Source organism: Oncorhynchus tshawytscha, linkage group LG30 (genome assembly GCF_018296145.1).
Source record: "Oncorhynchus tshawytscha isolate Ot180627B linkage group LG30, Otsh_v2.0, whole genome shotgun sequence".
Taxonomy (NCBI): Eukaryota; Metazoa; Chordata; class Actinopteri; order Salmoniformes; family Salmonidae; genus Oncorhynchus; species Oncorhynchus tshawytscha.
This window is the reverse complement of record NC_056458.1, coordinates 17540797-17567591: the sequence shown is the minus strand read 5'-3', so window position 1 is coordinate 17567591 and position 26795 is coordinate 17540797. Positions and strand designations below refer to the sequence as shown.

The 26795-nt window shown below is 43.4% G+C and overlaps 1 protein-coding gene across 1 annotated transcript in view; it reads right to left on the bottom strand.

Moving 5' to 3' along the window:
• Positions 1–11168: 11168 nt before the first annotated feature.
• LOC112228640 (connector enhancer of kinase suppressor of ras 2-like) overlaps positions 11169–26795 on the bottom strand; it is a 49109-nt gene continuing 33482 nt past the window's right edge. The window contains exons 14-23 of the mRNA XM_024394125.2: positions 26712–26760; positions 26404–26582; positions 26150–26223; positions 20167–20238; positions 19897–19964; positions 19637–19740; positions 17908–18415; positions 15187–15386; positions 14126–14664; positions 11169–12698 (exon numbers count right to left, since the gene is read on the bottom strand). Coding sequence (XP_024249893.2) covers positions 14617–14664; positions 15187–15386; positions 17908–18415; positions 19637–19740; positions 19897–19964; positions 20167–20238; positions 26150–26223; positions 26404–26582; positions 26712–26760 — 1302 coding nt within the window. The 3' untranslated portion in view covers positions 11169–12698; positions 14126–14616. The remainder of the gene's footprint in view (positions 12699–14125; positions 14665–15186; positions 15387–17907; positions 18416–19636; positions 19741–19896; positions 19965–20166; positions 20239–26149; positions 26224–26403; positions 26583–26711; positions 26761–26795) is intronic.

Below are 26795 nucleotides of genomic sequence, written 5' to 3'. Positions count from 1 at the left end.
GTCCCTCCTGCAACAAAGCACCCCCACAACATGATGCTGCCACTCCCGTGCTTCACAGTTGGGATGGTGTTCTTCGGCTTGCAAGCATCCCCCTTTTTCCTCCAAACATAACGATGGGGATTATGGCCAAACAGTTCTATTTTTATTTCATCAGACCAAAGGACATTTCTCCAAAAAAGTACGATCTTTGTCCCCATGTGCAGTTGCAAACCGTAGTCTGGATTTTTTATGGCGGTTTTGGAGCAGTGGCTTCTTCCTTGCTGAGCGGCCTTTCAGGTTATGTCAATATAGGACTCGTTTAACTTTGGATAAATATACTTTTGTACCTGTTTCCTCCGTCATCTTCACAAGGTCCTTTGCTGTTGTTCTGGGATTGATTTGCACTTTTCGCACCAAAGTACGTTCATCTCTAGGAGACAGAACAAGTCTCCTTCCTGAGCAGTATGACAGCTGCGTGGTCCCATGGTGTTTATACTTGCGTATTATTGTTTGTACAGATGAACCTGGTACATTCAGGCGTTTGGAAATGTCTCCCAAGGATGAACCAGACTTGATTTCTGATTTCTTTTGATTTTCCCATGTCATGCAAAGAGGCACTGACTTTGAAGGTAGGCCTTGAAATACATCCACAGGTACACCTCCAAATGACTCAAATTATGTCAATGAGCCTATCATAAGCTTCTAAAGCCATGACATAATTTTCTGGAATTTTCCAAGCTGTTTAAAGGCACAGTCAACTTCTGACCCACTGGAATTGTGATAAGGGGAATTATAAGTTAAATCATCTGTCTGTAAACAATTGTTGGAAAAATGACTTGTGTAATGCACAAAGCAGATGTCCTACCCAACTTGCCAAAACTATAGTTTGTTAACATGAAATTTGTGTAGTGATTGAAAAACGAGTTTTAATTTTCAACTGTATATTGGAGTAAAATAAATTATTGATTGAACCTTCAACATGCACATGCACAGTTCTATAAAGGCAGAATTCAAGACAAACATGGACAACACATCTGTAACAGTATTCACCATGACTGCGACCTGTCATTCAGCACAGAGCCCCACTTGTTTTGAGCCCCACATTGACCCCCCACAAAATGTTATTTTGCTTATTAACTCAATGTTTCATTGAGTTAATAAGCCACATACAAACATAGTCTCTTTTTGTTTTCTTGAGTAAGGCAGCTCCAAAATGCAGGTGTTTCAACCTAGATCAGTGCTTTCTGTGGTGGTGGGGCAAGCCAGCAGAAAATACGGAGAGTTGCGTCGTGATTGGCTCAGTGTTCTGTCACTCATGGGGACACTACGTCACCGCCAAGTCTAAGGGTAGAGCTAGAAAATTCTAGCCCTTTGGGTGCTGCCATAGAGTTACATTAGATGTGCCCATCCAAGAAGGCTCAAAGTCATTGGCCACAGATAAAATTACGTCAAATCACGTTATATGTACAGTAGCTTTAATTGGACTGATTAGGTCAACATCGTACTTTCAAAATCTTAGCTGGCAGTCATCATCACGAATCAAGTTGACAATTCACTGGCAAATCTGTTTTAATCCTTGTCATATGAGGAGAAATAATGAAGAGAAGCTATAGCTAAAACGTATCGGTGCTCATCGGCCATTGGAAATAAACATTACACAATCGCAATTTCAACAATGAGTGGTTTGGAAGAAATCAGTGACAGTAGCTAACTGCAAGCATTGTGAAGCAATCACTAGCCTGTTATTCAGTGGAGTTGCTGTGTGGTCCCATATCTGGAAATAAGGGGCTCTTTTCCAAGTTTAAAATGATAAACATTCAACATTTGCCATGCTGTCAATGAAGCATGATTTTGTTCCGCGCTCAAAACAACTGTTAACTCGGAACTGCGAAAACTTGACTTCAGTGAGTTCAAGACAACTGGGAAGTCTTCTGTGATGTATATACAGTGCCTTGCGAAAATATTCGGCCCCCTTGAACTTTGCGACCTTTTGCCACATTTCAGGCTTCAAACATAAAGATATAAAACTGTATTTTTTTGTGAAGAATCAACAACAAGTGGGACACAATCATGAAGTGGAATGACATTTATTGGATATTTCAAACTTTTTTAACAAATCAAAAACTGAAAAATTGGGCGTGCAAAATTATTCAGCCCCTTTACTTTCAGTGCAGCAAACTCTCTCCAGAAGTTCAGTGAGGATCTCTGAATGATCCAATGTTGACCTAAATGACTAATGATGATAAATACAATCCACCTGTGCGTAATCAAGTCTCCGTATAAATGCACCTGCACTGTGATAGTCTCAGAGGTCCGTTAAAAGCGCAGAGAGCATCATGAAGAACAAGGAACACACCAGGCAGGTCCGAGATACTGTTGTGAAGAAGTTTAAAGCCGGATTTGGATACAAAAAGATTTCCCAAGCTTTAAACATCCCAAGGAGCACTTTTTGCTATGTCTTTTGGCATGTCAAAACTGCTTGTCAAAATGTGTTTCATAAAAAATAATGAAAAGGGATGTCTGATAGCCTCAATAAATGGACACATTTGTAGTTGTCATTGCATGTGTAGATTTATTTTTTACTTCTTGAGAATTGACTTGAAAAAACTTGTGACTCGACATTGACTCAAACTTGACTTGCTCGTAGAATGCACAACTTGGACTTGACTCGAGACTCGACCCGTTCTACTTGGACTCAACTTGAGAGTAAGACCTTAATTGTGACTTACGACTTGCTTGTGACACGAATAATAGTGATCTGGTCCCACCTCTGATGGTTACACGCTGTTGTACATTGCTATCTCCAGGCAGCATTGGGCTACTGAAGGTAATTAAACTTACCCTCCGGCTTGTCCTTCATCAATGAACAAACATAAAACACAAAGCATGCTCAAACATTGAACAGCTTTTTACATTCAGCTATTTACCTTTTTGCAGAGAACACTTCGAAATGTAACACTTTCTTATGTTGCTTTTACTTAAAATGTCAAATATTTATTAGGAACACAATGTACACGTTGGGTTCACTGTTCTTCAGATCACACACACACCTAGGAATCAGGGCCGGATTAAGACATCATAGGCCCTGGGGCTATGTTTTTTTATAGGCTCCCTCCCCCCGCGCCCCTCCCCTACAAATTGGGAGTTGTTGAGAAATTATTATTTCTATTGGTTCTACAGACAGATAGTCTTCACTTTTCAGCAGTCGGCATTTGCTTTCCAATACTTTACGTTTTTCTTGAGATTATATTTTGAAATCTGCAAAAGGCAAACTGACAGCCGCAACCAACCATAGAAATATAATCCATAGATAGTTCCCATTCTAGTCAGGACTGGCATCCATTGCTAGTGTACCCATGAGTTTCATAGTCAAATTGCCAGGATAAGCGGTTAGGAGACCCTTCTATGGACTATATGTCTTTGGCCACAACCGCAACAAGCTGTAGCCTATAATGCAGCCTTTCCAACTGTTGGCATACCGGTAACTGCCAAAATAAAGGAAACATTTGAGTAAACAAGGGATACAAAGAATATGTTGTGTGTGGGGTGCATTTTCCTGGCATGGTTTAGGTCTATGCCATGGCGCATTGAAGCTGTTCTGGCAGCTCGTGGTGGCACAACACCTTTTTAAGACATTTTATGTTGGCGTTTCCTTAATTTTGGCAGATACCTGTATGTAGTTGAGATAAAACCTAATCTACAGTTATTTTTTTATAAACTATTGATCCTCTGTGCCTAAATTATGCTCTCTGGTGTATTTTCAACATTGAGAGAGGACTCCTGTGGTTGGATAAAAATTATTATTATTATAGTAAACATTTTGTTGGCCTCTTGGGCCCCCCACAGGCCTGGGCCCAGGGGCCTCAGCCCCGGTAAGCCCCTGCATTAATCGGGCCCTGCTCGGAATACAAAACCAATTACAAACATTTGGATAGATAGCATGCATACAAAAATAGACATGTGTTTCTGATCAATGATTCACAATTTACATTACTGGTTTATTATTGCCAGTTCTTGTATGTCTGTCTGTCTGCCTCTGTGCACCAGTTTGTGTTTATTATAAGAGAGTTAATGGCTGCCTACCTACACTACATGACCTAAAGTATGTGGACACCTGCTCATCAAACATCTCATTCCAAAATCATGGGCATTAATATGGAGTTGATCCCCCTATAACAGCCTCCACTCTTCTGGAAAGGCATGTATGGACCTCGCTTTGTGCACAGGAGCATTGTCATGCTGAAACAGGACAGGGCCTTCCCCAAACTGTTGCCACAAAGCTGGGAGCACAGATTCATCTAGAAGGTCATTGTATGCTGTGTCATGATGTTGGCCTCTTTGGGTATAGCAAGCCCCATCCCCTTCTCCCTGCCTCCCCCTTGCCTCCTTCAACTAGGTTGCTGTGGTCAGAGAGACATCATAAATTCCTGAGGATCTCCTCATGGACACACAGTATGGAGAGAGTACATTTTCATAGAGAACAAAGCAATTCCTTCCACCTCACAGAACTTGAGGTACGAACAAATTTCATGTTCCGGAGAAAGTATAAAAGATCGGTGAAGAATCCAGCTACGAACTGGTCCGTTTGTCACAACTTGGGGAAGCTCATGGGAGACGGTGTGGCCACATTACCATAACACTGTTTATATAATAGCCTCAGATATGAGGTTTACATCTAATTGTTGTATAATATGAATGAGTGAGTATGATACTGTTTGTAAAATTGTGTAATATGATTTTGGACTGTTTAATGAAGGAAAACTCAAAAAGGGGATTGGAGTTAACTAAATCAGAGGACCGCACCTGAGCCCAGTTAGGGTTAGGCGTCCTGGGATAGCCCTTTTCTGCCATTCCAAATAAAACCCAACTTTGAGAAATTATCACCAGACCATGTTTTTCTCCATTAGGGGAGGACAAAGGTTGTGGACCATTGCTGAATCTTTTAACCATACCACGTGGTTAAACTCTTAGACTATCGATACCGACAGAATAAGAACAAGTCTTTGATATTAATTACTAGTCTGCAGCTAGGAATTCAGTATCATTGAACCGAAGAACGACAACCGCCGAAACATCCACTCTATAACGAAACGAATGAAAGTCACTCTGAACTATCCACTATAACCACGACAGAGAGAGAGGGGGAGAGAGACAGACAGTTCTACAAAAGAAACAAACTTTTCACCAGCGATCAAGACGACACACTATATTGATTGCAATTTTTCCAGAATGAGTGAGCGTTCATGTGCAAGGGATTAGCATTTCAATTGTTATAATTAGCACTCTGTATTGACTTCTTAGTCGACCCCCACTTTCCCTTTTGTCTAACAAGCTGCCATGCCGGTTTAGCCCACTAGGGCACATTCTCCTATCATTTCTTGTAACCATATTTACTGTATGTTTATGCATTTCTGTGAATTACTAAGTTAGTAATAAATAAATGATTTAAGACAATTGATGTATGGATGACTCATAGTGAAGACTGGGTTCGTGTAGATAACCAATAATTTACGACGTTTGGGATGAGACTAACGTGATGTAAAGTAAATAATTAATTAATTTGAAGACTAATTGATCAGATAAAATATCTGAAAAGTTATTTTAGGAAATTATAATTTTGTAATCTGAATATTTTTCCTTGTTGCCCCGACTTCCTAGTTAATTACATTTACATGATTAATCAGTCTAATCGCGTAATACTAAATACAGAGAATTTTTGATAAAACTTATAAGTCTTCAGTTTAATGATAGTAAAGACACGACAGCTGTAATGTTAAGATTTCCATTCACTGGAAGTAAGATGCCCAAACCATGAAAATCAGCCCTAGACCATTTTTCCTCATCCATCAAACTTTACAGTTGGAAATATGCATTGGGGCAGGTAGAGTTCTCCTTACAACCGCCAAACCCAGATTCGTCCGTCGGACTTCCAGATGGTGAAGAGTGATTCATCACTCCAGATAACATGTTTTCACTGTTCCAGAGACCAATGGCGACGGGCTTTACACCACTCCAGCCGACGCTTGACATTGGCCATGGTGATCTTAGGCTTTTGTGGGCTGCTCGGCCATGGAAGCTCCCTGCTAATAGTTCTTAGCTTCCAGAGGCAGTTTGGAACTCGGTAGTGAGTGTTGCAACCGAGGACAGATGATTTTTATGCGCTTCATCACTTGGCGGTCCCGTTCTGTGAGCTTGTGTGGCCTACCACTTCGCGGCTGAGCTGTTGCTGATCCTAGACGATTCCACTTGACAATAAAAGCACTTACAGTTGATAGGAATATCTCTAGCAGGGCAGAAATTTCACAAACAGACTTGTTGGAAAGGTGGCATCCAATGACGGTGCCACGTTGAAAGTCGCTGAGCTCTTCAGTAAGGCCGTTCTACTGTCAATGTTTGTCTATGGGGAATGCATGGTTGTGTGCTCGATTTTACACACCTGTCAGCAATGGGTGTGGCTGAAATTGCCAAATCCACTCATTTGAAGGGGTGTCCATATACTATTGCGTGTATAGTGTATATAGTATACCCATTCATTCTTGAAGAATATAACTTGTAGATGCTCATGAGCTAAGTTCATCTATTGTGACCCATCAGAGTCTGGGTCTTGCAAGGCACACCCAGTTCGCTGAGAATTAAGAGTGCTGGGGGCTGACTTTTGTAAATATAGTGTATGTTCACCCAGTCTTGAAGTGTTAATAACTTCGGAATCTCTGAACACTAAAGTTAAGATGTAATTGCCTTACTTTTTGCACTGACATCGCAGCTAACAACAAACGTTCCCACAACTTTAGAGAACGTTCCCTTTAAGAGTCTCATTACGCCATTATCTAACGTTTTCATATGAATGTTCCAGTGATGTGCAAGGACTTTTTCCAAGAGACCATTAAACACAACTTACCCAGAATGTGGTTACTATCAAGGCACAAGGTGAGACCCAGATGCAGACACAGGAGGCAGATGGTTGGAGTCTTACAATGTTTAATAATCCAAAGTGAAGGCTGATACCCCATGGAGCACTCGAAAGGGGAGAGTCCCGTGGCAGAACTGGGAAGGGTGTTCCGGGCATACTCCACCCAGACCAGTTGATGGCTACAGGTAGTGGGGTTGGTTGAGACCAGGCACCTTAAGGGGGTCTCCAGGTCTTGGTTGGCTATCTCCGACTGACCGTTAGTTTGGGCATGGAATCTGGATGACAGGCTGGCCGACAACCCAATAAGAGTGCAAAATGCCTTTCAGAACTGAAACGAGAACCCCGATCGGAGACCATGTCTACCGGGAGTCCATGGATTCTGAAGACATTCTGCACCCTAAGCTGGGCAATCTCCTTGGCAGAAGGTAGTTTGGGGGTCAGATGAAATGGGCGGCCTTGGATAATGACAGTTTGCCATCAGACGGAGGGAGCCCAGTGACAAAGTCCAGAGATATATGAGACCAGGGACGATGAGGGACCGGTAGTGACTGAAGGAGGCCAGAAGGCGCTTGCCGTGGAGTCTTGTTCTGCGCACACACTGTGCAAGAGGCGACGAAGGCAGAGATGTCAGGAACCGTTGTGGGCCACTAGAAATGTTGTCGGAGGAAGGCTAGTGTACGACGGGACCCTGGATGACAGGTCATCCTGGAGGAATGAGCCCATTCCAGTCCCGAGACCGGACTGGATTAGGGAGAAAAGGCCAGTTAGCCGAGCCCCCTTCAGGACCAGGCTGAGAGCTTTGTGCCTCGCGGACTAGGTTCTCAATACCCCAATCCACAGTGGCAGCAAGGCATGAGGTAGGGAGAATGGTTTCAGAGGTCGAGGGTGTGGCAGAGGAACTGTATAGGTGGGAGAGGGCATCAGGCTTCACATTCTTTGACCCAGGGCGGTAGGAGATGGTGAAGTTAAATCTGGTGAAGAGGAGGGACCACCGGGCCTGCCTGGAGTTGAGGCACTTGGCTATATGGAGATATTCCAGTTTTCTATGGTCATATGGTCAGTCCAGACCAGGAATGTCTGTTCTGCTCCTTCCAGCCAGTGCTTCCACTCTTCCAATGCCTTCTTCACAGCCAGGAGATCTCGGTTTCTAACATCATAGTTTCTTTCAGCAGGATTGAGACAATGGGACTGGAAGGCACAGGTATGAAGCTTCTGGTCCTGGGCAGGTCGCTGGGACAGGATGGTCCCCACTCCAACATCCGAAGCATCCACTTCCACCACAAATTGACGCGAGGGGTCCGGATGGATGAGGATGGGTGCTGTTGTGAACCGATGCTTCAGGTCTACAAAGGCTTTGTCGACAGCTGGAGACCATTTGAACGGTACCTTGGGGGAGGTGAGTGCCGAGAGGGGGGCCGCCAGGGTGGTGTAGTCCCAAATGAAACGTTGGTAGAAGTGTGCAAACCCAAGAAACCATTGCAACTGCACCCTGGATGTTGGTTGAGGCCAATCGGCTTTCACAAACTGTTGGTTCTCCAGGAGGCGCTAAAGGACCTATCTCACATGAAGATTTTCTTGTGCAGGTTGGGAAAAAAACAGGATGTCGTCAAGGTACACAAACACAAACCGGTTTAGCATGTCCCGAAGCACATCATTGACCAAAGCCTGGAAAACAGCGGGGGCGTCGGTGAGTCCAAATGGCATGACCTGGTACTCATAATGTCCACTGGCTGTGTTGAAGGCTGGAGAGGTTGAACGCCGAGGAGAGGAGAGGTAGGGGGTAACGATTCTTGACAGTAATGTCATTACGTCCCCGGTAGTCACCGCACAGACGCAGGGTCTTGTCCTTCTTCTCCACAAAGAAAAACCCTGCACCGGCAGGAGATGCAGACGGACAGACGGACCCAGTGGCCAGAGACTCCTCTATGTACTCATACATAGCTTTGGTCTCTGGTCCAGACAGAGAATACAATCGACCCCGAGGTGGTGTAGTGCCTGGGAGAAGATCAATGGCACATTCATAAGGATGGTGCGGGGGAAGGGAAGTTGCACGTGCCTTACTGAACACTTCCAGGAGGTCATGGTAATCTGTGGGGATAGCAGAGACATCCACAGTCTTGCTTACATCCTGAGGAAGACGACTTGAGGAAGGCTGTACTGCTTGAAGGCAGTGGGAATGGCAAATAACAGAACATGGTTGCCAAGTTCTCAGAATATAAGAATATTCTAGACACGTCCCACAGCACCAGAGCAGGTTAGTTCGGAAGGATTCCTTGTCATAGAAATGTACCTGGCTAAAAGCTGAGCCACTTTTGGGGTCCTGGTTATCCTGAGTTGAACTCAGAGTTGACCAAAGTTACCTCACTAACTCCTCAAACTGGATTCATAGTATAGTGCTCTGCTCATGTAAGTTAGCAAACACGTAATCAGATGGTTATCGGCTACATTAACATTGCAGTAGTCATTGAAGGGTTGATTACCTAGCAAGCCATTGAGGCGTGGTAAAATAATCACAAACAGAGCTAGATAAAGCCAGAAGAATAATATACTTGTTGAGCATAGCTATAGCTATCAGTCTTGTGTGTCTACAGCCATCAGTCTTGTGTGTTTTTCATGGTCATCACTCACTCAAGTATGTCATTCTACAGGGCTTTTGTTGCAAGCATGCGCGCGCATCACTCAAACATGACGTTTGCTTGTAAACAAAAAAATGGGTCTATGCTGTGGGGGTGTATGCTGTGCTGTGCTGGTGCTTGTGCACATGTGTAATGTTTTAGAAATACAGTACATTGGGTTAGCGCCAGCCTAGTGCATCAACTCCCATCAAAACAAAACACACTGAAAGTAGAGTAGGGAGCATTTTCACATTACAGCATCTAGTTAAATATGTTTGTATTGTCATATTAATATGACAGTTTTGGTTGCACAAAACAAAACGTGTTGAACCAAGAAAAAGTGGCAAGTGATCCAATACACAGTGCTGCTCAACATAATTAATCTTGGCTCAACAAACATAACAAGAAAATTGAACACATTCCTGGGAACATGAGTGGGAAAAGTCTTGTAATCATGTATCTGTGATTCAGTAGATGCAGTAGGCCTAGTAGTGCATAAAGGGAAGGGCTGCCTACAGGATATTTATATCATAGGGGTGGCTTTCTAAACCTTAATGAACAGAAAATACATTAGCATACTTTGATAACAATAACAAGCTCATTAAACAGTGTTGGCCGTCTCCAACGGGATTGTCTTGTAAGTTTACAGTGATCAGACATCGCTCTCCCCATAGATCTAAATAAATAGGGAGCAAAAGTTTCTCGTTCTGTCTGAAGCTGATTAGCATGTTAAACTCAAACCAAGTGCAGCCAAATTAAATTGACCAACAAAGGTACAAACGTCCAATGCATTTTTTTAAGAACTTGAACTTGACCGGCTAACTTCAAAACAAGTAATCTTAGATATTAACTGAAGAACTTATATGCCCTAACCCTCGTAAAAATCTAGGATTTTTTTCCAACCGGATGCAACTTCTGCCTCCTTGCTGTCATCAGCCAATTGCTTCATCCTTGCCACTCCTTCAATGCTGAGCAGCTCCAGGGCTCTCCAGAGTGATTGGCTTGCGAAGCCCCTGCAACCGGCCAAAACTGGGGGCGTATTCATTACGCCGATTCTGTTGCAAAACGTTTCTTCAACGGAAACATACGGAACGAAGCGGGGAGGGACCTGCATTCATTTGTCCAATAGAAACTTTTGTGTTCATTGCAAAACACAACTGTTTGCAACTGTTAGGACTAATGTTTTCACACCTGGTAGATTCAAGGCTCTCCATCCATTCTGCTCAGGATGAGGGACTGGTATTTCTTGAGCTTCCAATCATGTGCCTCCTCTATCCTCTCCTCCCAGGGCACTGTAAGCTCGATGACGACCTGTACCTGCGTGGTGCCTCTAGACCAGAGAATGATATCTGGTTTGAGGCTTGTGCTGCCTATCTCCTCTGTAAATCTGAGCTGCTTCTTCATCAACCTCCTGATAGGCTGACAGCCATGTTCAGAGATGGATTAATAGGGAATGTTCTGTTCTTTTCAATAGTGTATCAACATGAGGGTTACCAAGTAAGAAGTACTTATTAATGCTTACTGCTGATACAGTATAAGGAAAAATCCAACATTGAGGGAGAACCTTTCAGAGGAAAATAGTTTTCTCTTGTACAATCTGTGTTCCCCTCATCAGGAGTAGAGCACCTAAGAAAATACTTGAAATGGAGGATTCACCATTCAGGGAGACTTCAGGAGATGGACAAGCCATCGTTTATTATTGAATAAAAAAGTAAATTAGCCACGATACGCCAAACATGTGCGACTTCCATAGATTTCAAATGGCAGGATATTCTGTTTAAGTTATACAAAGCATGCTCAAACAATGAACAGTTTATAAATACAGTTATTTACCTTTCTGCAGAGAACACTTCAAAAACAAACACTTTCTCCTGTTGCTTTTACTTCAAATGTAAAATAGCTGTTAGAAACAGAGTGAATGATGGGTTCACACCAGCAGTCCTCATGATGGGTTCACACCAGCAGTCCTCAGATCACACACACCTCGGAATACAAAACCATTTACAAACATTTGGATAGATAGCATGCATACAAAAATAGACACGTGTTTCTGATCAATGCTTCACAATTTACAATACTGGTTTATTATTGCCAGTCCTCACCTGTCTTTCTGTCTCTGTGCACCAGTTTCTGTTTATTATAAGGGAGAGATTACGCCCTGCAGCCATCAACTATTTATGTTCACCCAGTACTTTCAGAAATCGCTGAGGCACAACACTGAAGTTGAAATTATATCTCCTTAGATTTTGTTCTGACCTACCAGTTGTGCGATATCCAGTTTATGAAATAAATATATATGATTAACATACTGTACACTCTCCTAACACACAGACATACATACTCATTTACCATTCACACATGCATAACATAAACATTGTAGACATCAAAAATACAATTGCTTATTATAGTTCGTTTAAGATCAAGATTCATTGTAGTGTTACTGTACACAACCCTGGCATAGTCTTCAGAACAGACAGTACTGTACAGAAGCAGAAGGTTCTAACATGGCCATGCAGGTGAGCAGTGAGTTAAAGGGCGCTCCACTAATGCAGTCTTTCAGATGATGGGACATATCCAATATCATCAAACCAGAAAAGGCTGAGGAAGTCTTATGTGCCTTCTAGAAGCTTACTCTTAGTAAGTCAAACAATACTGTCGTTCACAGACAATGTTCTGAGAGAGAGAGAGATAGAGTGGACAGAAACCCAGAGTGAGATGAATATGTGTCCAAGAGCTGCTGAAACAGGTGGAGGGGAGATGGAAATAAAGACACACAGGGCAACATCCTCATGCAAAACAGCATTGAACTGTGCAAAAAATACCATAAAACTCAGGCCATGTTTCAAACAGATCAGCGCTAACAGACAAACTCATAGCTTAATATTGCTTTTATTTAGCCGGTGTCGGAGGTGTAACTGCATTCGTGGACATTGCCATTAGATGCACTGAGTCACATGAGTAGAAATCCCATGTAGCCGTGTTACAAGTTTGAACACTGGATTGTGTGATATAATCTATACCTCGATTAGGCTGATATAAATCATTATTATTTAGTTTAATGATTTTCAATTTGAGTGTCATTATTTCTATATAACCTACACTTTCTCCTTCTGAACTTCTAACGCGGGTGGGACATAAGGACGGGTGTGGTTTTCGTGACAACGACCACAAGCGCAGCCACTCATCGACTTAACCTCTTGAGCTTATGGCTCAATACTGCCCCCGTTGGAGGAAGTGCGTGCCCATAGTAAACTGAAAATATTTTTTTCCAAAATTGCTAATATATGCATATAATAATAATTATTGAATAGAAAACACTCTAAAGTTTCTAAAACCGTTTAAATTATGTCTGTATGTAAAGCAGAACTCTCAGGGCAGCCTTTCTCCCAAACTCTCTCTTGTCAAGAGAAAAGTTGGGTCAACTTTGACGTCATCGCCCCCACCCTTCCCAGGCAGCTACCGATCTGGGAACAGTATGTATTTGTTCAGCGCGATGTCTGCTTTCAATTGGCACGTTCATTGTTTGAATTTCGCGCTCCCTCATCCTTTGGCGGGCGAAAATGCCCGGTTCACTCTCACATACATGCACTCTATTGCGCGCGGCCGATTTGGGGAACGTTCTTTTCCAATAGACACCAGTTGAAGCCGGTTCGTTTGTTCGCGATGATCATTGTTTTACATGATAAAAACATCATTTTGCTCGATTCTGCACTTAGTTTGACCAGTTTAGTCAACATATAATATGTAATTTTGAAGTTTGATTGCGCAAGAGTGCGGGACCAGAAGGAGCAGAAGTTATTTTGGGTGCATTTCAGCTGAAGCTGTTAGCATATGCTAATACAAAGACGCACAACTTGAAACCAAACGATGTATTGGGTAAGTATGACTCCTTCTACGTCTTCTGATCGAAGAACATCAAAGGTAAGGGAATATTTATGTGGTTATTTTGGGTTTCTGTGGACTCCAAACGTAGAGGAGACACTGCTAATATCTGAGCGCCGACTCATAGCATAGACTAGTGAACGAATTCTGTAACGTTAAAAATAAATGTAACACAGCGGTTGTATTAAGAAGAAGTGTATCTTTGTAACTATATGTAGAACATGTATATTTAGTCATGTTTATTGCTTGTTATCTGACGTTATCTGTCCGAGCTATCATAATTTCTCCGGACATTTTGAGTAGCATTTTTTGAAATGTCGTCATTGTAAACAGAGATTTATGGATATTAATGGCATATTATTGAAAAAAAAAAAATGTACTGTGTAACATGTAATATTACTGTCATCTGATGAAGATTTTCAAAAGGTTAGTGAATTATTTATTTTTTAATCCTACTTTTAAATTTTATATTTTCTGGGACAAAATGGCCGCCGCTTGCATTTTGTTTCGGTGGTGGTCTAATATAAATGTGTGCTATGTTTTCGCCGTAAAACATTTTAGAAATCTGACTTGCTGGGTAGATGAACAAGGTGTTTATCTTTCATTTGAGCTATTGGACTTGTGTAGGTGTGGAGGTTAAATATGTCTAAGAATATTTTTTCACATTTTGCGTTATGCTAATGAGCTTGAGCCGTAGTCACGATCCCGGATCCGGGATGGGTAGCATCAAGAGGTTAACAGCTCCAACGCAGATACACCTCCGACATCGCCTAAACAAAGGCAATATTAAGCTATGCGTTTGTTGAATACCGTGGGTTAAAGCTAATCTGATTCAATCCTTTGCCTCACTATATTCTCCAGTGCAATTTATGTTATAACTTTCCTTTAACAATGTCAATGAGAAGAAGACTATTATTGAACTAGAGTTTAATTACTGTAAATAGCTTGAACATGCATTGCACGATGCAACTATTGAATATGTTATGGTTATTTTGATCACTGAACAAACTATTTTGCATGAGGGAAGGTCCTTAGAGGTAGATGTGGGCATGCAGAGAGAGAGTGAGATTGAGTGAAAGAGAGAGGTAGAGAGGGGTTAATCCTGGTTGTTGTGACTGTCTTCCAGGGATGTGGGCATGTCTGGGGTAGGGCAGTAAGGGCACGTCCCTTGGCAGGATGAATTGGGTGACTATGATGGTGCGGCTGTGTCCATGGTCCGTTCCATACAGGCTATCCTAAAAAACCCAACGACGGGTCAGAGTCCTGAAGAGGGACATTCTGTCACGGGGAAAGAAGAGTATGATTTAAGATGTGTACAGTACATACACAGTACACACACTGTACACACTATATTCTATAGGTCCTGTCATCTATCAATCAAATGTATTTTATAAAGCCCTTTTTACATCAGTAGATGTCACAAAGTGCTTATACAGAAGCCCAGCCTAAAACCCCAAAGAGCAAGCTTTGCAGATGTAGAAGCACGGTGGTTAGAAAACTAGGAACCTAGGAAGAAACCTAGAGAGGAACCAGGCTCTAAGGGGTTGTCAGTCCACTTCTGGCTGTGCAGGCTGGAGATTATAAGGATACATGCAATTAAGGTCAGATCGTTCTTCAAAAAGATTTTCAAACGTTCATAGATGACCAGCAAGGTCAAATAATAATCACAGTGGTTATAGAGGGTGCAACGGGTTAGCACCTCAGGATTAAATGTCAGTTGGCCAAGCATTCCACACAGCAGGTGCAGTAGAGAGAGAGAGAGGGAGATGGGGATAGAAAAAGAGAGAGAGGGGGTCATACCTTGAGCGCACTCTGTAGGATGCGGAGACGGTGCAGCTTTTCGCTGAGCAGTGGGTCGTTGACGCGGCGGACAAAGGAGCGTTTGTACTCAAGGCGGGCGGAGGGCCGGTGGTCTCCCATGGAGGACAGGTTGGCCCTCTCCAGGGCCCGGTACAGGTCCCCCAGAGAGTCCGCCTGGGGACGGCCCTCTCTCTCACGGCCTGAGGAAAAGCAGAGTCACAATACATGGCATTCACCGGCTGGCACCACATTCAACAACAAAAACAGCAATATGCATATGCATCAAGATCTCTCACTCCTGGAAGTTCAGAACAATACTGCATTTCCTCATAGGCAGGCAGAACACACACAGTAAGCTGCTACAGTGGAATGTCCCATGCTATCCTTTACATATACTGCCCTCTTATGGTGCTATTGCCACATAGCTCTTATCTTATCTGGCACCCCTTCAAATGAGTGGATTCGGCTATTTCTGCCCCACCCGTTAATGACAGGTGTATCAAATTGAGCACACAGCCATGCAATCTCCATAGACAAACATTGGTAGTAGAATGGCCCGTACTGAAGAGCTCAGTGACTTTCAACTTGGCACCATCATAGGATGCCACATTTCCAACAAGTCAGATTGTCAAGTTTCCGGAGGTGTCAACTGTAAGTGCTGTTATTGTGAAGTAGAAACGTCTATGAGCAACAACGGCTCAACCACAAAGTGGTAGACCACACAAGATCACAGAACAGGACCGCCGAGTGCTGAAGCACGTAGCGCGTAAAAATCATCTGTCCTCGGTTGCAACACTCACTACCGAGTTCCAAACTGCCTCTGGAAGCAACATCAGCAAAATAACTGTTTGTCAGGAGCTTCATGAAATGGGTTTTCATGACCGAGCAGCTGCACACAAGCCTAAGATCACCATGTGCAATGCCAAGCGTCAGCTGGAGTGGTGTAAAGCTCGCCGCCATTGGACTCTGGAGCAGTTAAAATGAGTTATTTGGAGTGATGAATCACGCTTCACAATCTGGCAGTCTGACAGACGAATCTGGGTTTGGTGCATAGTGACAGCTGTAAAGTTTGGTGGATGAGGAATAATGGTCTGGGGCTGTTTTTTCATGATTCGGGCTAGGCCCCTTAGTTCCAGTGAAGGGAAATCTTAACACTACAGCATGAAATGACATTCTAGACTATTCTGTGCTTCCAACTTTGTGGCACAAAGCGACAAAGCGAGGTCCACACAGAAATACTTTGTCGAGATCAGTGTGGAAAAACTTGACTGGCCTGAACAGAGGCCTGACCTCACCCCATCAAACACCTTTGGGATGAACTGGAACGCTGACTGGGAGCCAGACCTAATCACCCAACATCAGTGCCTGACCTCATTAATGCTCTTGTGTCTGAATTTTGTGTCCATTCAGACACAAGAGCATTAATGAGGTCAGGCACTGATGTTGGGTGATTAGGTCTGGCTCCCAGTCAGCGTTCCAGTTCATCCCAAAGGTGTTTGATGGGGTGAGGTCAGGGCTCTGTTCAGGCCAGTCAAGTTTTTCCACACTGATCTCGACAAAGTATTTCTGTGTGGACCTCGCTTTGTCGCTTTGTGCCACAAAGTTGGAAGCACAGAATAGTCTAGAATGTCATTTCATGCTGTAGTGTTAAGATTTCCCTTCACTGGAACTAAGGGGCCTAGCCCGAATCATGAAAAAACAGCCCCAGACCATTATTCCTCATCCACCAAACTTTACAGCTGCAAGTCCCCACAGCAATGTTCCAACATCAAGTTGAATGCCTTCGCAGAAGAGTAGAGGCTGTTGTAGCAGAAAAGGGAGGACGAAGTCCATATTAGTGCCCATGATTCTGGAATGAGATGTTCAACTGGCAGGTGTCCACATACTTTTGACAATGTAGTGTATGTTGACTAAAACTTAACCAAAGGTTTTGTGTCTGGTGGTTGTCATACGTGTTTGGGGTCAGCAATACGTGAGTTTTGTGGGTCAGTTGTGAAGCTGTGGGGCTGTGCCTCTTGAAGTGTATCATGCAGTATTTGCTGCGTGTTTTTGTGTTAGAGTCTATAGAGGGAGTAGTAGAGACAGTGAGTGATAGAGTGGCAGAGAAATTAGGACAGGAAAAAAGGCCCCTTGGGCATGTTTCTTTGTCCTCTTCAAAATTCAATGTTAACTTGGGCTGAAAGGATTCTCCCTCGCCCCACCTCCCCAAACACTGAGGTGGGGCACAGCGATGTGTCTATCATGGCTGTGTGTGTGTGTGTGTGTGTGTGTGTGTGTGTGTGTGTGTGTGTGTGTGTGTGTGTGGAAGACATCGAGGAGGAGCCCGGGCTGCCAGGATGAATTAGTGTCAATTAGGACACTCTAAGATTTCCCCTCACTTTAGAATAGTGTCCTGGAGATCTGTAGGGATGGGGGATGGGGCTGGTCTAAATCTCAGACAATCAGCAATGTCTGTAACACAGACTGTCTGAACAATGCCTATAATTAGCAACATCATTCACCATTGGATACCAGGTTATAACCCTATAAGTACTCATTTCCATGTAAGTATATAAAACTATTTTTACACATCAAGTTATCCTAGAATGTAACAGGGAGAGAGAGGTTAAGGTCGTTGTCACATCTCTTCTCTGTCTCATGGTGCCATGTCTCTCTATCTCATGGTGTCATGGCTGTCACGTCTTTGTCCTGTGTCTCAGTCATGCCTTAGTAATGTCTCACCTGTGTCTCTGGCCAGCTGGTAGTGGTGGTGGTCCCTGTGGTCAGAGGCGCTGGCCGAAGCTGAGAGAATGGCATGGAGCCCACTGTCTCGGGGCAGGGTGAAGCTACGTTGTTTCCCCACAGCCTCTACAGGGACACTGGAGCTGAGTTGCAGGGGCAGTGGGCCATAGTGCTCCTGCAGCAGGCTGCGCTGGGCAGGGAGGGTTGACTGGCGGCGGTACTCCACAGACAGACCTCCTCCTCCAGGGGAACATAGCAGGGCCTCCTCCAGGGGCAGGGGCAGTGTCTGCAGGTAGTGGAGCCCTGTGCTGCCCAAGGGCGTCTCAATTAGGTCCTGCCACGAACGCCGTTGGCTGGAGGACTTCTGGCCAGGCGAGATGCCGCCTCCGCTGCTGCTGCCCTCCTGTGGCTCGGGGTGGAACTCCTCATGAGAAGAGCGTGACTGGAAGGTCTCAGAGGAGGAAAGGCGGCTGTGTTTGGGCTCCAGGTATGGACTCATCTGGGACACCTACAGATAACCAGACAGAGAGGTGTCATGGCATAGCATTGTGTCATGACGTTGACCTGGGGGTAGGTTTATGACAGTCATAAATACCTCTTCCCCCCTTTTCCCCTCTCTCTACCCTACTGATGTGACATGGTTAACATAGAGATTCTGGGAACATCAGAAGGAAATTAACTATATTCTGGTAATCCGACCAATTGAACATATGCGGTGGTACTTAATGAATATGATGTCAGTTCGGTTGTCATCTGAGACATTCTCATCGATGATAGGATGACATAAACTCTACAGTGGAAAGTCTACACATCAGAGTTATCGGATTCACATGGAATTGTTGTTCAATTTAAATGTTTGAATATAAAATTATTGGTGAAAAGATTAAATGTAATTTTAGCTTCCAAATGAGAGATTTGGGTTTTCATAAGGTTAGGGCTCTGCTCAATCAGTGGCCCGCCCCTGTGAAGAGACACGGGTTATAAAACGTTTCAAACACACCCTTCTCGCTCCACTATATAAAGCCTTGACGAAAATGTAACCTCCTGTTCCAAGTACGTGAGGTCTGCAGTCTCTGCATTAAAAGGACTAACATGTCAACTACAGAATTAAGCAGACCTCAGCGTGAGCTTTGGTTACGAATGGTATGAACTTTGAACTCTTATTCTCTACAGAAGTGATACCTCCTAGCCATTGAGTTAGCAACAGCAGCTGCAAACGCGGGCTAGGAAAGAACAGACAGAGTATCCCGTCTACCACACAATGACGTTACTACAATGTATTCAATTTACCACCAGGGACATTCTTCGAAGGACTCTGTTGGGCAACATGGCCTTCCATCTACCACCAACCTACCGAAGCGCAGCTCAGAGTAGATATTTATTGCATTTTCCTTTTCCAAATGGGCAGTAATTTAAGAATGCATAAGATACTGTATTTACAATAGCACAGCTTCGCCCTTTGTTCCTCAGTCTTCCCGCTCTTTCACTCAATCCCAGACCCTTTTCTTTTGTGGAACCAGCTGTCATATCTGTTCCGCTTGCTAGGGACGTTTTCCTTTATGACGTCATTTGTAATCAAGGAATATTTTTTGTAAAGGGAAGAGACTCAGCTAGAGAGGTATATAATGGCATTGTAACAATAATGTAAATAACAGGAGGATTAGAAAAGAGGGAAGAGTCCAGATTAAAACTATGCACAGAGTAGCTTTTCACAGAAAGAGTGACTTACCGAGGGGGGCCTGGGGTAGGTATCGTAGGGGGGAGGAGGGCTGTCCTGTTTGGGCATGGTTGAAGGCATCTCCATGTCCTCATGGTCACTTTCACTCCAGTAGTCTGGTCATGATGACAAGGATGAAGCAGAGAAGAGGACACGTCACCATCAGAAAGAGACAATGTGGGGGGATTTTCTAAAGTAGACCTAGGGCAAATGAAGCAGCTCTTAGCCTCTATTATTGTCAACTATATTAATGTGTATTGACGTATTCTCACCCTGGTCCTGTCGGATCCTCTCCTGCTCCGAGTAACCTGCCACTGCCATGGTCAGACGACTCAGCCACCTGTGAGGGAACATTAATGACCCCATTCCAAATCTCACACACCATTCTGTTATCTCCTGCTGTTTTTGCATCTTACATCAGCTCACCTGGTCATCTGCCTAGCCCTATTTGTCAAAACCGTTCAGTTTTTCTCACCTCCTTGTCTCTGCCTGTCTCCCCCTCCGTGTTAGCTACAGTAATTATGTCTGACAGTGACTCTCACCTGTTCATGTCATCTGCATTGTCTGCTGCAAAGTAAAAACTCTTGATCTTTGGATGGCAGGCCTTGAAAGCACTGGAACACAGAAACATGCGGTCAAGGACAGATTATACCATACAGTAAATAGTGCTGAGCGGTTAGTGCTTTTTGAGGTCGGTTAGGTTCGGTTTGATTATAACAAAAATAATTACGTTTTTTGGTTTCGATAATTTAATACATTATGAAATACATCTTTTTAATGGACATTCCAAAGCCAAAAATAGTGGGCATTTAATTGCCAAAACATTCCATTGTCTCTGTCACGTCTACATTGGGTAGACATTCAAACCCCCGAGCTGACAAGGTACAAATCTGTCGTTCTGCCACTGTTCCTAGGCCGTCATTGAAAATAAGAATTTGTTCTTAATTAACAGACTTGCCTACTTAAATAAAGGTAAAAGAAAGAAATAAAATCAACTGAAAAACAGGAAATTACTATGCAATAATAAAATATTTCAGTTATGTGTATTACTTTGTTTTATTTGATGACTTTATTATTTCTCATTTCTTCAAGTCATCTCATCTCTGCTCAGGCACTAGCAGCCAAACCTAACTTTATCTGTGTGCTCCCCATAATTTACTGTCTTTAGTTATCCTATTTAGCGAGCCAGACTAAGTAGCCTATGCTGCAGAACTGTCTGACAAAATAAATTTGACTAGTTCAACGTAGATAAGATATACTTTCACGAATTGTCTCTGTCCCTCTCGTCGTTGTGTTGTGAACATTCCTCTCTCATGTGGTCTGTGTTTATCTAACCCAGGGTTGCAAGGTCAAGCAAGAAATTTCAAGCCCAATGACCACTCTAAACCCACCCAAAAGACCTGAACTAGCCTCATTTTTCTATATACAATAAAGCCTTTTTCCATAATGTTATCGAGCCAATTAAGAAGGAATATCATTGTATCTTGTAATGACATAAGAAGCTAAATTTGGGTTTCTTTCAAATATAAATTATTTTAGTTTCCATACTATAGTTTCTATACTATGCGTTGTGCATGTAACATGAAAAATTATGAAAGTGTTTTAGTCTTGTGAGGGGTGTGATTTGAGAAGCTATAAGAGATCATTGTTTTCCATGAACTTTGCACAGGGAGTAGTCACCGCCCTGGAGTGAGGTCAGGGAGCATGCCAGCCTGCCGGAACCACCCCTTTCCAGCAAAAGGTATAAATGATGGGTTTAAAAAAACTCACATTGGACCAAAAAAGCATGAAGCTGCAGCTGCGCATTTAAAGTGGTTTGAACTTTGAAACTCAACACGAGGTGGAGACGATAAACTCACCTCCCAGACAATCATTGGTACGGGTGATTAGCTGTTCTAAGTAAAGTATTTTTGAAAGCGAATTTAAGTAGGATCATCCTGTTACTCTGCTCAAACCATCGATACAGCTGGCTAGCCTATCTTCAAAGAAGCCTCTTCCAGAGTGAAAGGAAGGAAAGTCAACTCTGTAGTTCTGTTCAGGACTACACGACAAGTCACCGGACACCGAACAACTGCAAAGAAGGACAACAGTAGAAGACTTGTTGGAACCATTTCGGACAATCGGAGCCTTACAAGCATGCTGCGAAAAGGACCAACGGCCTTTCCAAGGCTGCCCTGTCTACCGAGAGATCCCCGGGATTTCACGTAAATACATTCATGATTTCTTGCTCAAAGTGGGCGGCTGTTCGTGTGCAAAGTATTGTTACTATAGGTGAGAGTAGTTTCTGAATGTACCAAATTTTAAGTGCCTCTGTCCCTCTCTCTCTCCCTCTCTTCTTTAACAAGCTTTAACAATGTTGTTGTCATTCCGCTAGAGACTGGTTTTCAGTGTATTACGTCTCCAGTCAATAACCGGTGCAGGGTGTGTATGTTTATCCTGTGTCCTATTTAAGTAGCTAATAAATAAATACATTTGTGTTGTAGTGGATCATAAGTAAGGCTCAGGTTTTTGCAGATGCAATGACGTTACGACTGTTCAGAATGATGATATGATACGAGGTTATAATTAATAAGTTAACTGTTTATAGATGTGATAGGTAAAGACCTTTTAGAGTTTAATTCGGGAGATGGTAAAAAAATAAAGGTTAAATAAAAAAATAAAAACTAGTTGAAGAGCACTCTCGTGTTGCCCCAGATCCTAATCAGCTAATTGTTACATGATTAATTTAATCAGGTAACAATTAATTAATTAGTTAATTTGATGAATAACCGCCTTCAGATTAATATTAAAGTCAAGTCACGAGAATATGTACAGAAACAGTCAAAAGTCTGGACACACCTACTCATTCAAAGGGTTTTCTTTATATTTACTATTTTATACATTGTAGAATAATAGTGGAGACATCAAAACCATGAAATAACACATATGAAATCATGTAGTAAAAGAAAGTGTTAAACAAATCAAAATATGTTTTGCCTTGAAGACAGCTTTGCACACTCTTGGCATTCTCTCAACCAGCTTCACCTGGAATGCTTTTCCAACAGTCTTGAAGGAGTTCCCACATATGCTGGGCACTTGTTGAGTGCTTTTCCTTCACTCTGAGGTCCAACTCATCCCAAACCATCTCAACTGGGTTGAGGTCGCGTGATTGTGGAGGCCAGGTCATCTGATGCAGTACTTCATCACTCTTCTTCATCACTCTTCATATTACTCCAGTGCTAGCCTCCCTACACTGGCTTCCTGTTAAGGCAAGGGCTGATTTCAAGGTTTTACTGATAACCTACAAAGCATTACATGGGCTTGCTCCTACCTATCTTTCCGATTTGGTCCTGCCATACATACCTACACCTACGCTACGGTCACAAGACGCAGGCCTTCTAATAGTCCCTAGAATTTCTAAGCAAACAGCTGGAGGCAGGGCTTTCTCCTATAGAGCTCCATTTTTATGGAATGGTCTGCCTACCCATGTGAAAGAAGCAGACTCGGTCTCAACCTTTAAGTCTTTACTGAAGACTCATCTCTTCAGTGGGTCATATGATTGAGTGTACTCTGGCCCAGGAGTGTGAAGGTGAACGGAAAGGCTCTGGAGCAACGAACCGCCCTTGCTGTCTCTGCCTGGCCGGTTCCCCTCTCTCCACTGGGATTCTCTGCCTCCAACCCTATTACAGGGGCTGAGTCACTAGCTTACTGGTTCTCTTCCATGCCGTCCCTAGGAGGGATGCATCACTTGAGTGGGTTGAGTCACTGACGTGATCTTCCTGTCTGGGTTGGCGCCCCCTCTTGGGTTGTGCCGTGGTGGAGATCTTTGTGGGCTATACTCGACCTTGTCTCAGGATGGTAAGTTGGTGGTTGAAGATATCCTTCTAGTGGTTTAAGAAGTGAGGGGGACATAATCATATATATAATTTTTTATCCAGTCAGGTAAACACTCCAAACAGGATACCCAACCGTTCGGAGGCATCCGCATGGTCCTAAAGCACACCGTTGCCCAGTTCTGTATCACATTCTAATTATAAAACAGGGGGGACAAAAATGCTATTTCAGAATGTGGGGGGACATGTCCCCAGTGAAACGTGCACCCCTGGCCTAATCTGACTACTGTTACCAGTCAATCTAATGCATTCATAATAACTCAAGTCTACAACAACAGTAAACTGAAGTCATAGGCTATTTATTAAATTGGTTTGCCAGCTCCAGGTAGGCTAAACAAGTGATTTGCAATAACGCCAGTGATATCGTCATTTCAACATGTTTATTTTATTAAATGGTAGCCTACAATGGTATACACATTAATAGGCTACTTGATGGCCAACATAGGCAAATGTATAATTCTCCACATTAGCCTAATGTCAGTTTCATTGAAGACTTTTCTCCATAAAAACAACCATGTGAGGGAGTTCCTTAACTTGCATTTCAAATCTCCACTCGGGCAGCCCCTGAGACCCAAGAACTGAGCATGCATAAAGCACTTTGCTTGATACCGTTTTATTTAAGCAGTCAACATTAGAATGCAGTTTAAACCACCTCTGAGCGAATGTATGTAATGCGCTCTAGTGTGCTTAAAGTCATTTTCCAGTACTTTTTCTCCATTATTTCTTGATGTGCATTAGTTCTAGTGTAATAATATGTTTTATGGAAAAAAGGGTTAGAAATAGGTGTCTCCATACTGACAATCTAAATAGCCTACCTACAACTGGGAAAAAGTTGTCACAATGTGCAAGCGTGCTGCTCTCTCTCCTCTCGCTCACGTGACAGCCAATAAATGTAATGCTCTGTCAACACACACACACGCACACACCCCTCCGGCCCTCCACGTCACTCACTCATTCAGCAACTGTCACGCCCTGACCTTAGAGAGCTGTTTTATTTCTCTATTTGGTTAGGTCAGGGTGTGATTTGGGTTGGGCATTCTATGTTGTCTATTTCTTTGTTTTGGCCGAGTGTGGTTCTATCATTGTCTCTGATTGGGAATCATACTTAGGCAGCCTTTTGCCCACCTGTGTTTGTGGGTAGTTATTTTCTGTATAGTCTGTTACCTGACAGAACTGTTCGCTTTCGTTTTGTTACTTTGTTTGTGTGTTTTTTGATAATAAAACAAATGATGAACACTTTTCACGCTGCGCTTTGGTGGACTCCTTCCGACGACAGACGTGACAGAACTACCCACCAAAGAAGGACCAAGCAGCGTGGTCAAAAGGGCGAGTGGACATTGGAGGAGATCCTGGATGGAAAAGGACCCTGGACGCAGGCCGGGGAGTATCGCCGTCCGAAGGAGGAGATAGAAGCAGCAAAAGCGGAACGGAGGCATTACGAGGAGTTGGAACAACGAGGCAAGAAGGAGAGGCAGCCCCAAAACATCTTTTTTGGGGGGGGGGGCACACAGGGAGATTGGCAGAGTCAGGATTCAGACCTGAACCAACTCCTCGTGCTTACCGTGCTTACCGTGGGGAGTGAGTGACCAGTGCCTTCAGTGCGCATCCACAGCCCGGTGCGCTCTGTGCAAACTCCCCGCAGTGGCCGTGCTAGAGTGGGCATTCAGTCAGGACGGATTGTGCCAGCTCAGTGCTTCTGGCCTCCGGTGCGTCTCTTCGGCCCAGGTTATCCTGCGCCAGCTCTGGGCACGGTGTCCCTGGTTCGCCAGCACAGCCCAGTGCTGCCTGTTCCAATTCACTGCACTTGCCGGGCTACGGGCGGTATCCAGCCAGGACGACTTGTGCCAGCTCTGCGCTCAAGACCCCCGGTGCACCTCCACGGTCCAGTGTGTCCTGCGCTGGCTCTATCCTAAAGCACACCGTTGCCTCATTTTGTATCACATTTCAAATATAAAACTGGGGGGGAACAAAAATGCAATTTCAGAATGTGAAGGGACATGCCCCCGTCCCCAGTGAAAGTTGCGCCCCTGCGTAAAAGTGTATCCATCCAGAGATCTGTATATAATGGCGAGATGCTATTGTCTCCGTCCTAACTATGGAAGTCGTTGTCCCAAAGGCAGGAAGGCAGACGACATGTTTAAATAAAAAATAAGCCCATAGAAACGCATTGGGCTTATTTTGGACAGATTTTGGCGAGAGTAAAACCTCTCGCTTCGCCTCTTCCCCTCTGATCCATCTCTGTCCAAAAAAGAAAAAACTGGCGCAATGGATTATAGGATTATAGTTAATTACCACGTTTCTGAGCTAAACTAGGTTGAATATTTGCGAACTACAACTCCCTTTAGCCCAGCGTTCCACATAGTTCTTGACTTAATTTCTGTCTTGAAAGATTTCTCTAGAGAAACGTCACGCTGGGCTCACAAAAAAACAAACTAAACGGAATACCAGTAATTGAACCGACGTCGGTCAATTAGTTGTTAAATAACAACAAAAAATGAAATGTCGGTTAATCGCTCAGCACTAACTGTAAGTATTCTGGGGCACAAACACAGGTTGCATATACTGAACATATATGCCAAGGTTCACACAGACAAACAGACTACAAGACTCAAATATGAATGTATTGTATACAAACACAAATGCATGTACTCACTACTTCCTACGGCACTCAGACGCACGATCCATCTTGAATTCTGGGAGACTAACAAAGCCCTCTGCCTTTTCATCCTGAGGGAGGAAAAAACATAATATCATACACTGTTCTGAGTCTGACAAACATTACTTTTCTGAGTTACAAAAAATATAGAGGAATGGTTAACACCTTCACAGGATAATCAAGAGAGGATGCAGAGAGGGAGTCACAGTACAACAAATTAGCAAGTTTGTCAGTATCACTCACACACTCACCTCCTCATTCATGTACCAGTATAGGCAGGTATCTTTCAGGATGAACCAGTATTTCTTCCACTTCTGGGAGAAATAGCTTTTAGCATCCTTCTTTTTCCACAGCCAGCCCTCACAGTCCCCCCGCCCCAGGTCTTTACATGAGATACGCCTCTTACTGATGGAGGACAAAGAGTCACCAGCTGTAGGAAGGAGAGAGGAGTATCAATGAAACAACTGTATTGGATGGTCTGCATCAGATTACATGTATGTATGTAGTGTATATTTGAAACTGTACATGCATTGTGGACTGTAGGTTTTGAATAACTCACCTTTACTCTTCTTCCTAGACCTTGAGCGCAGCGAGGATCGTTCAAACATCTACAAAATAACACAGGAAAATGAGAGATATCAAA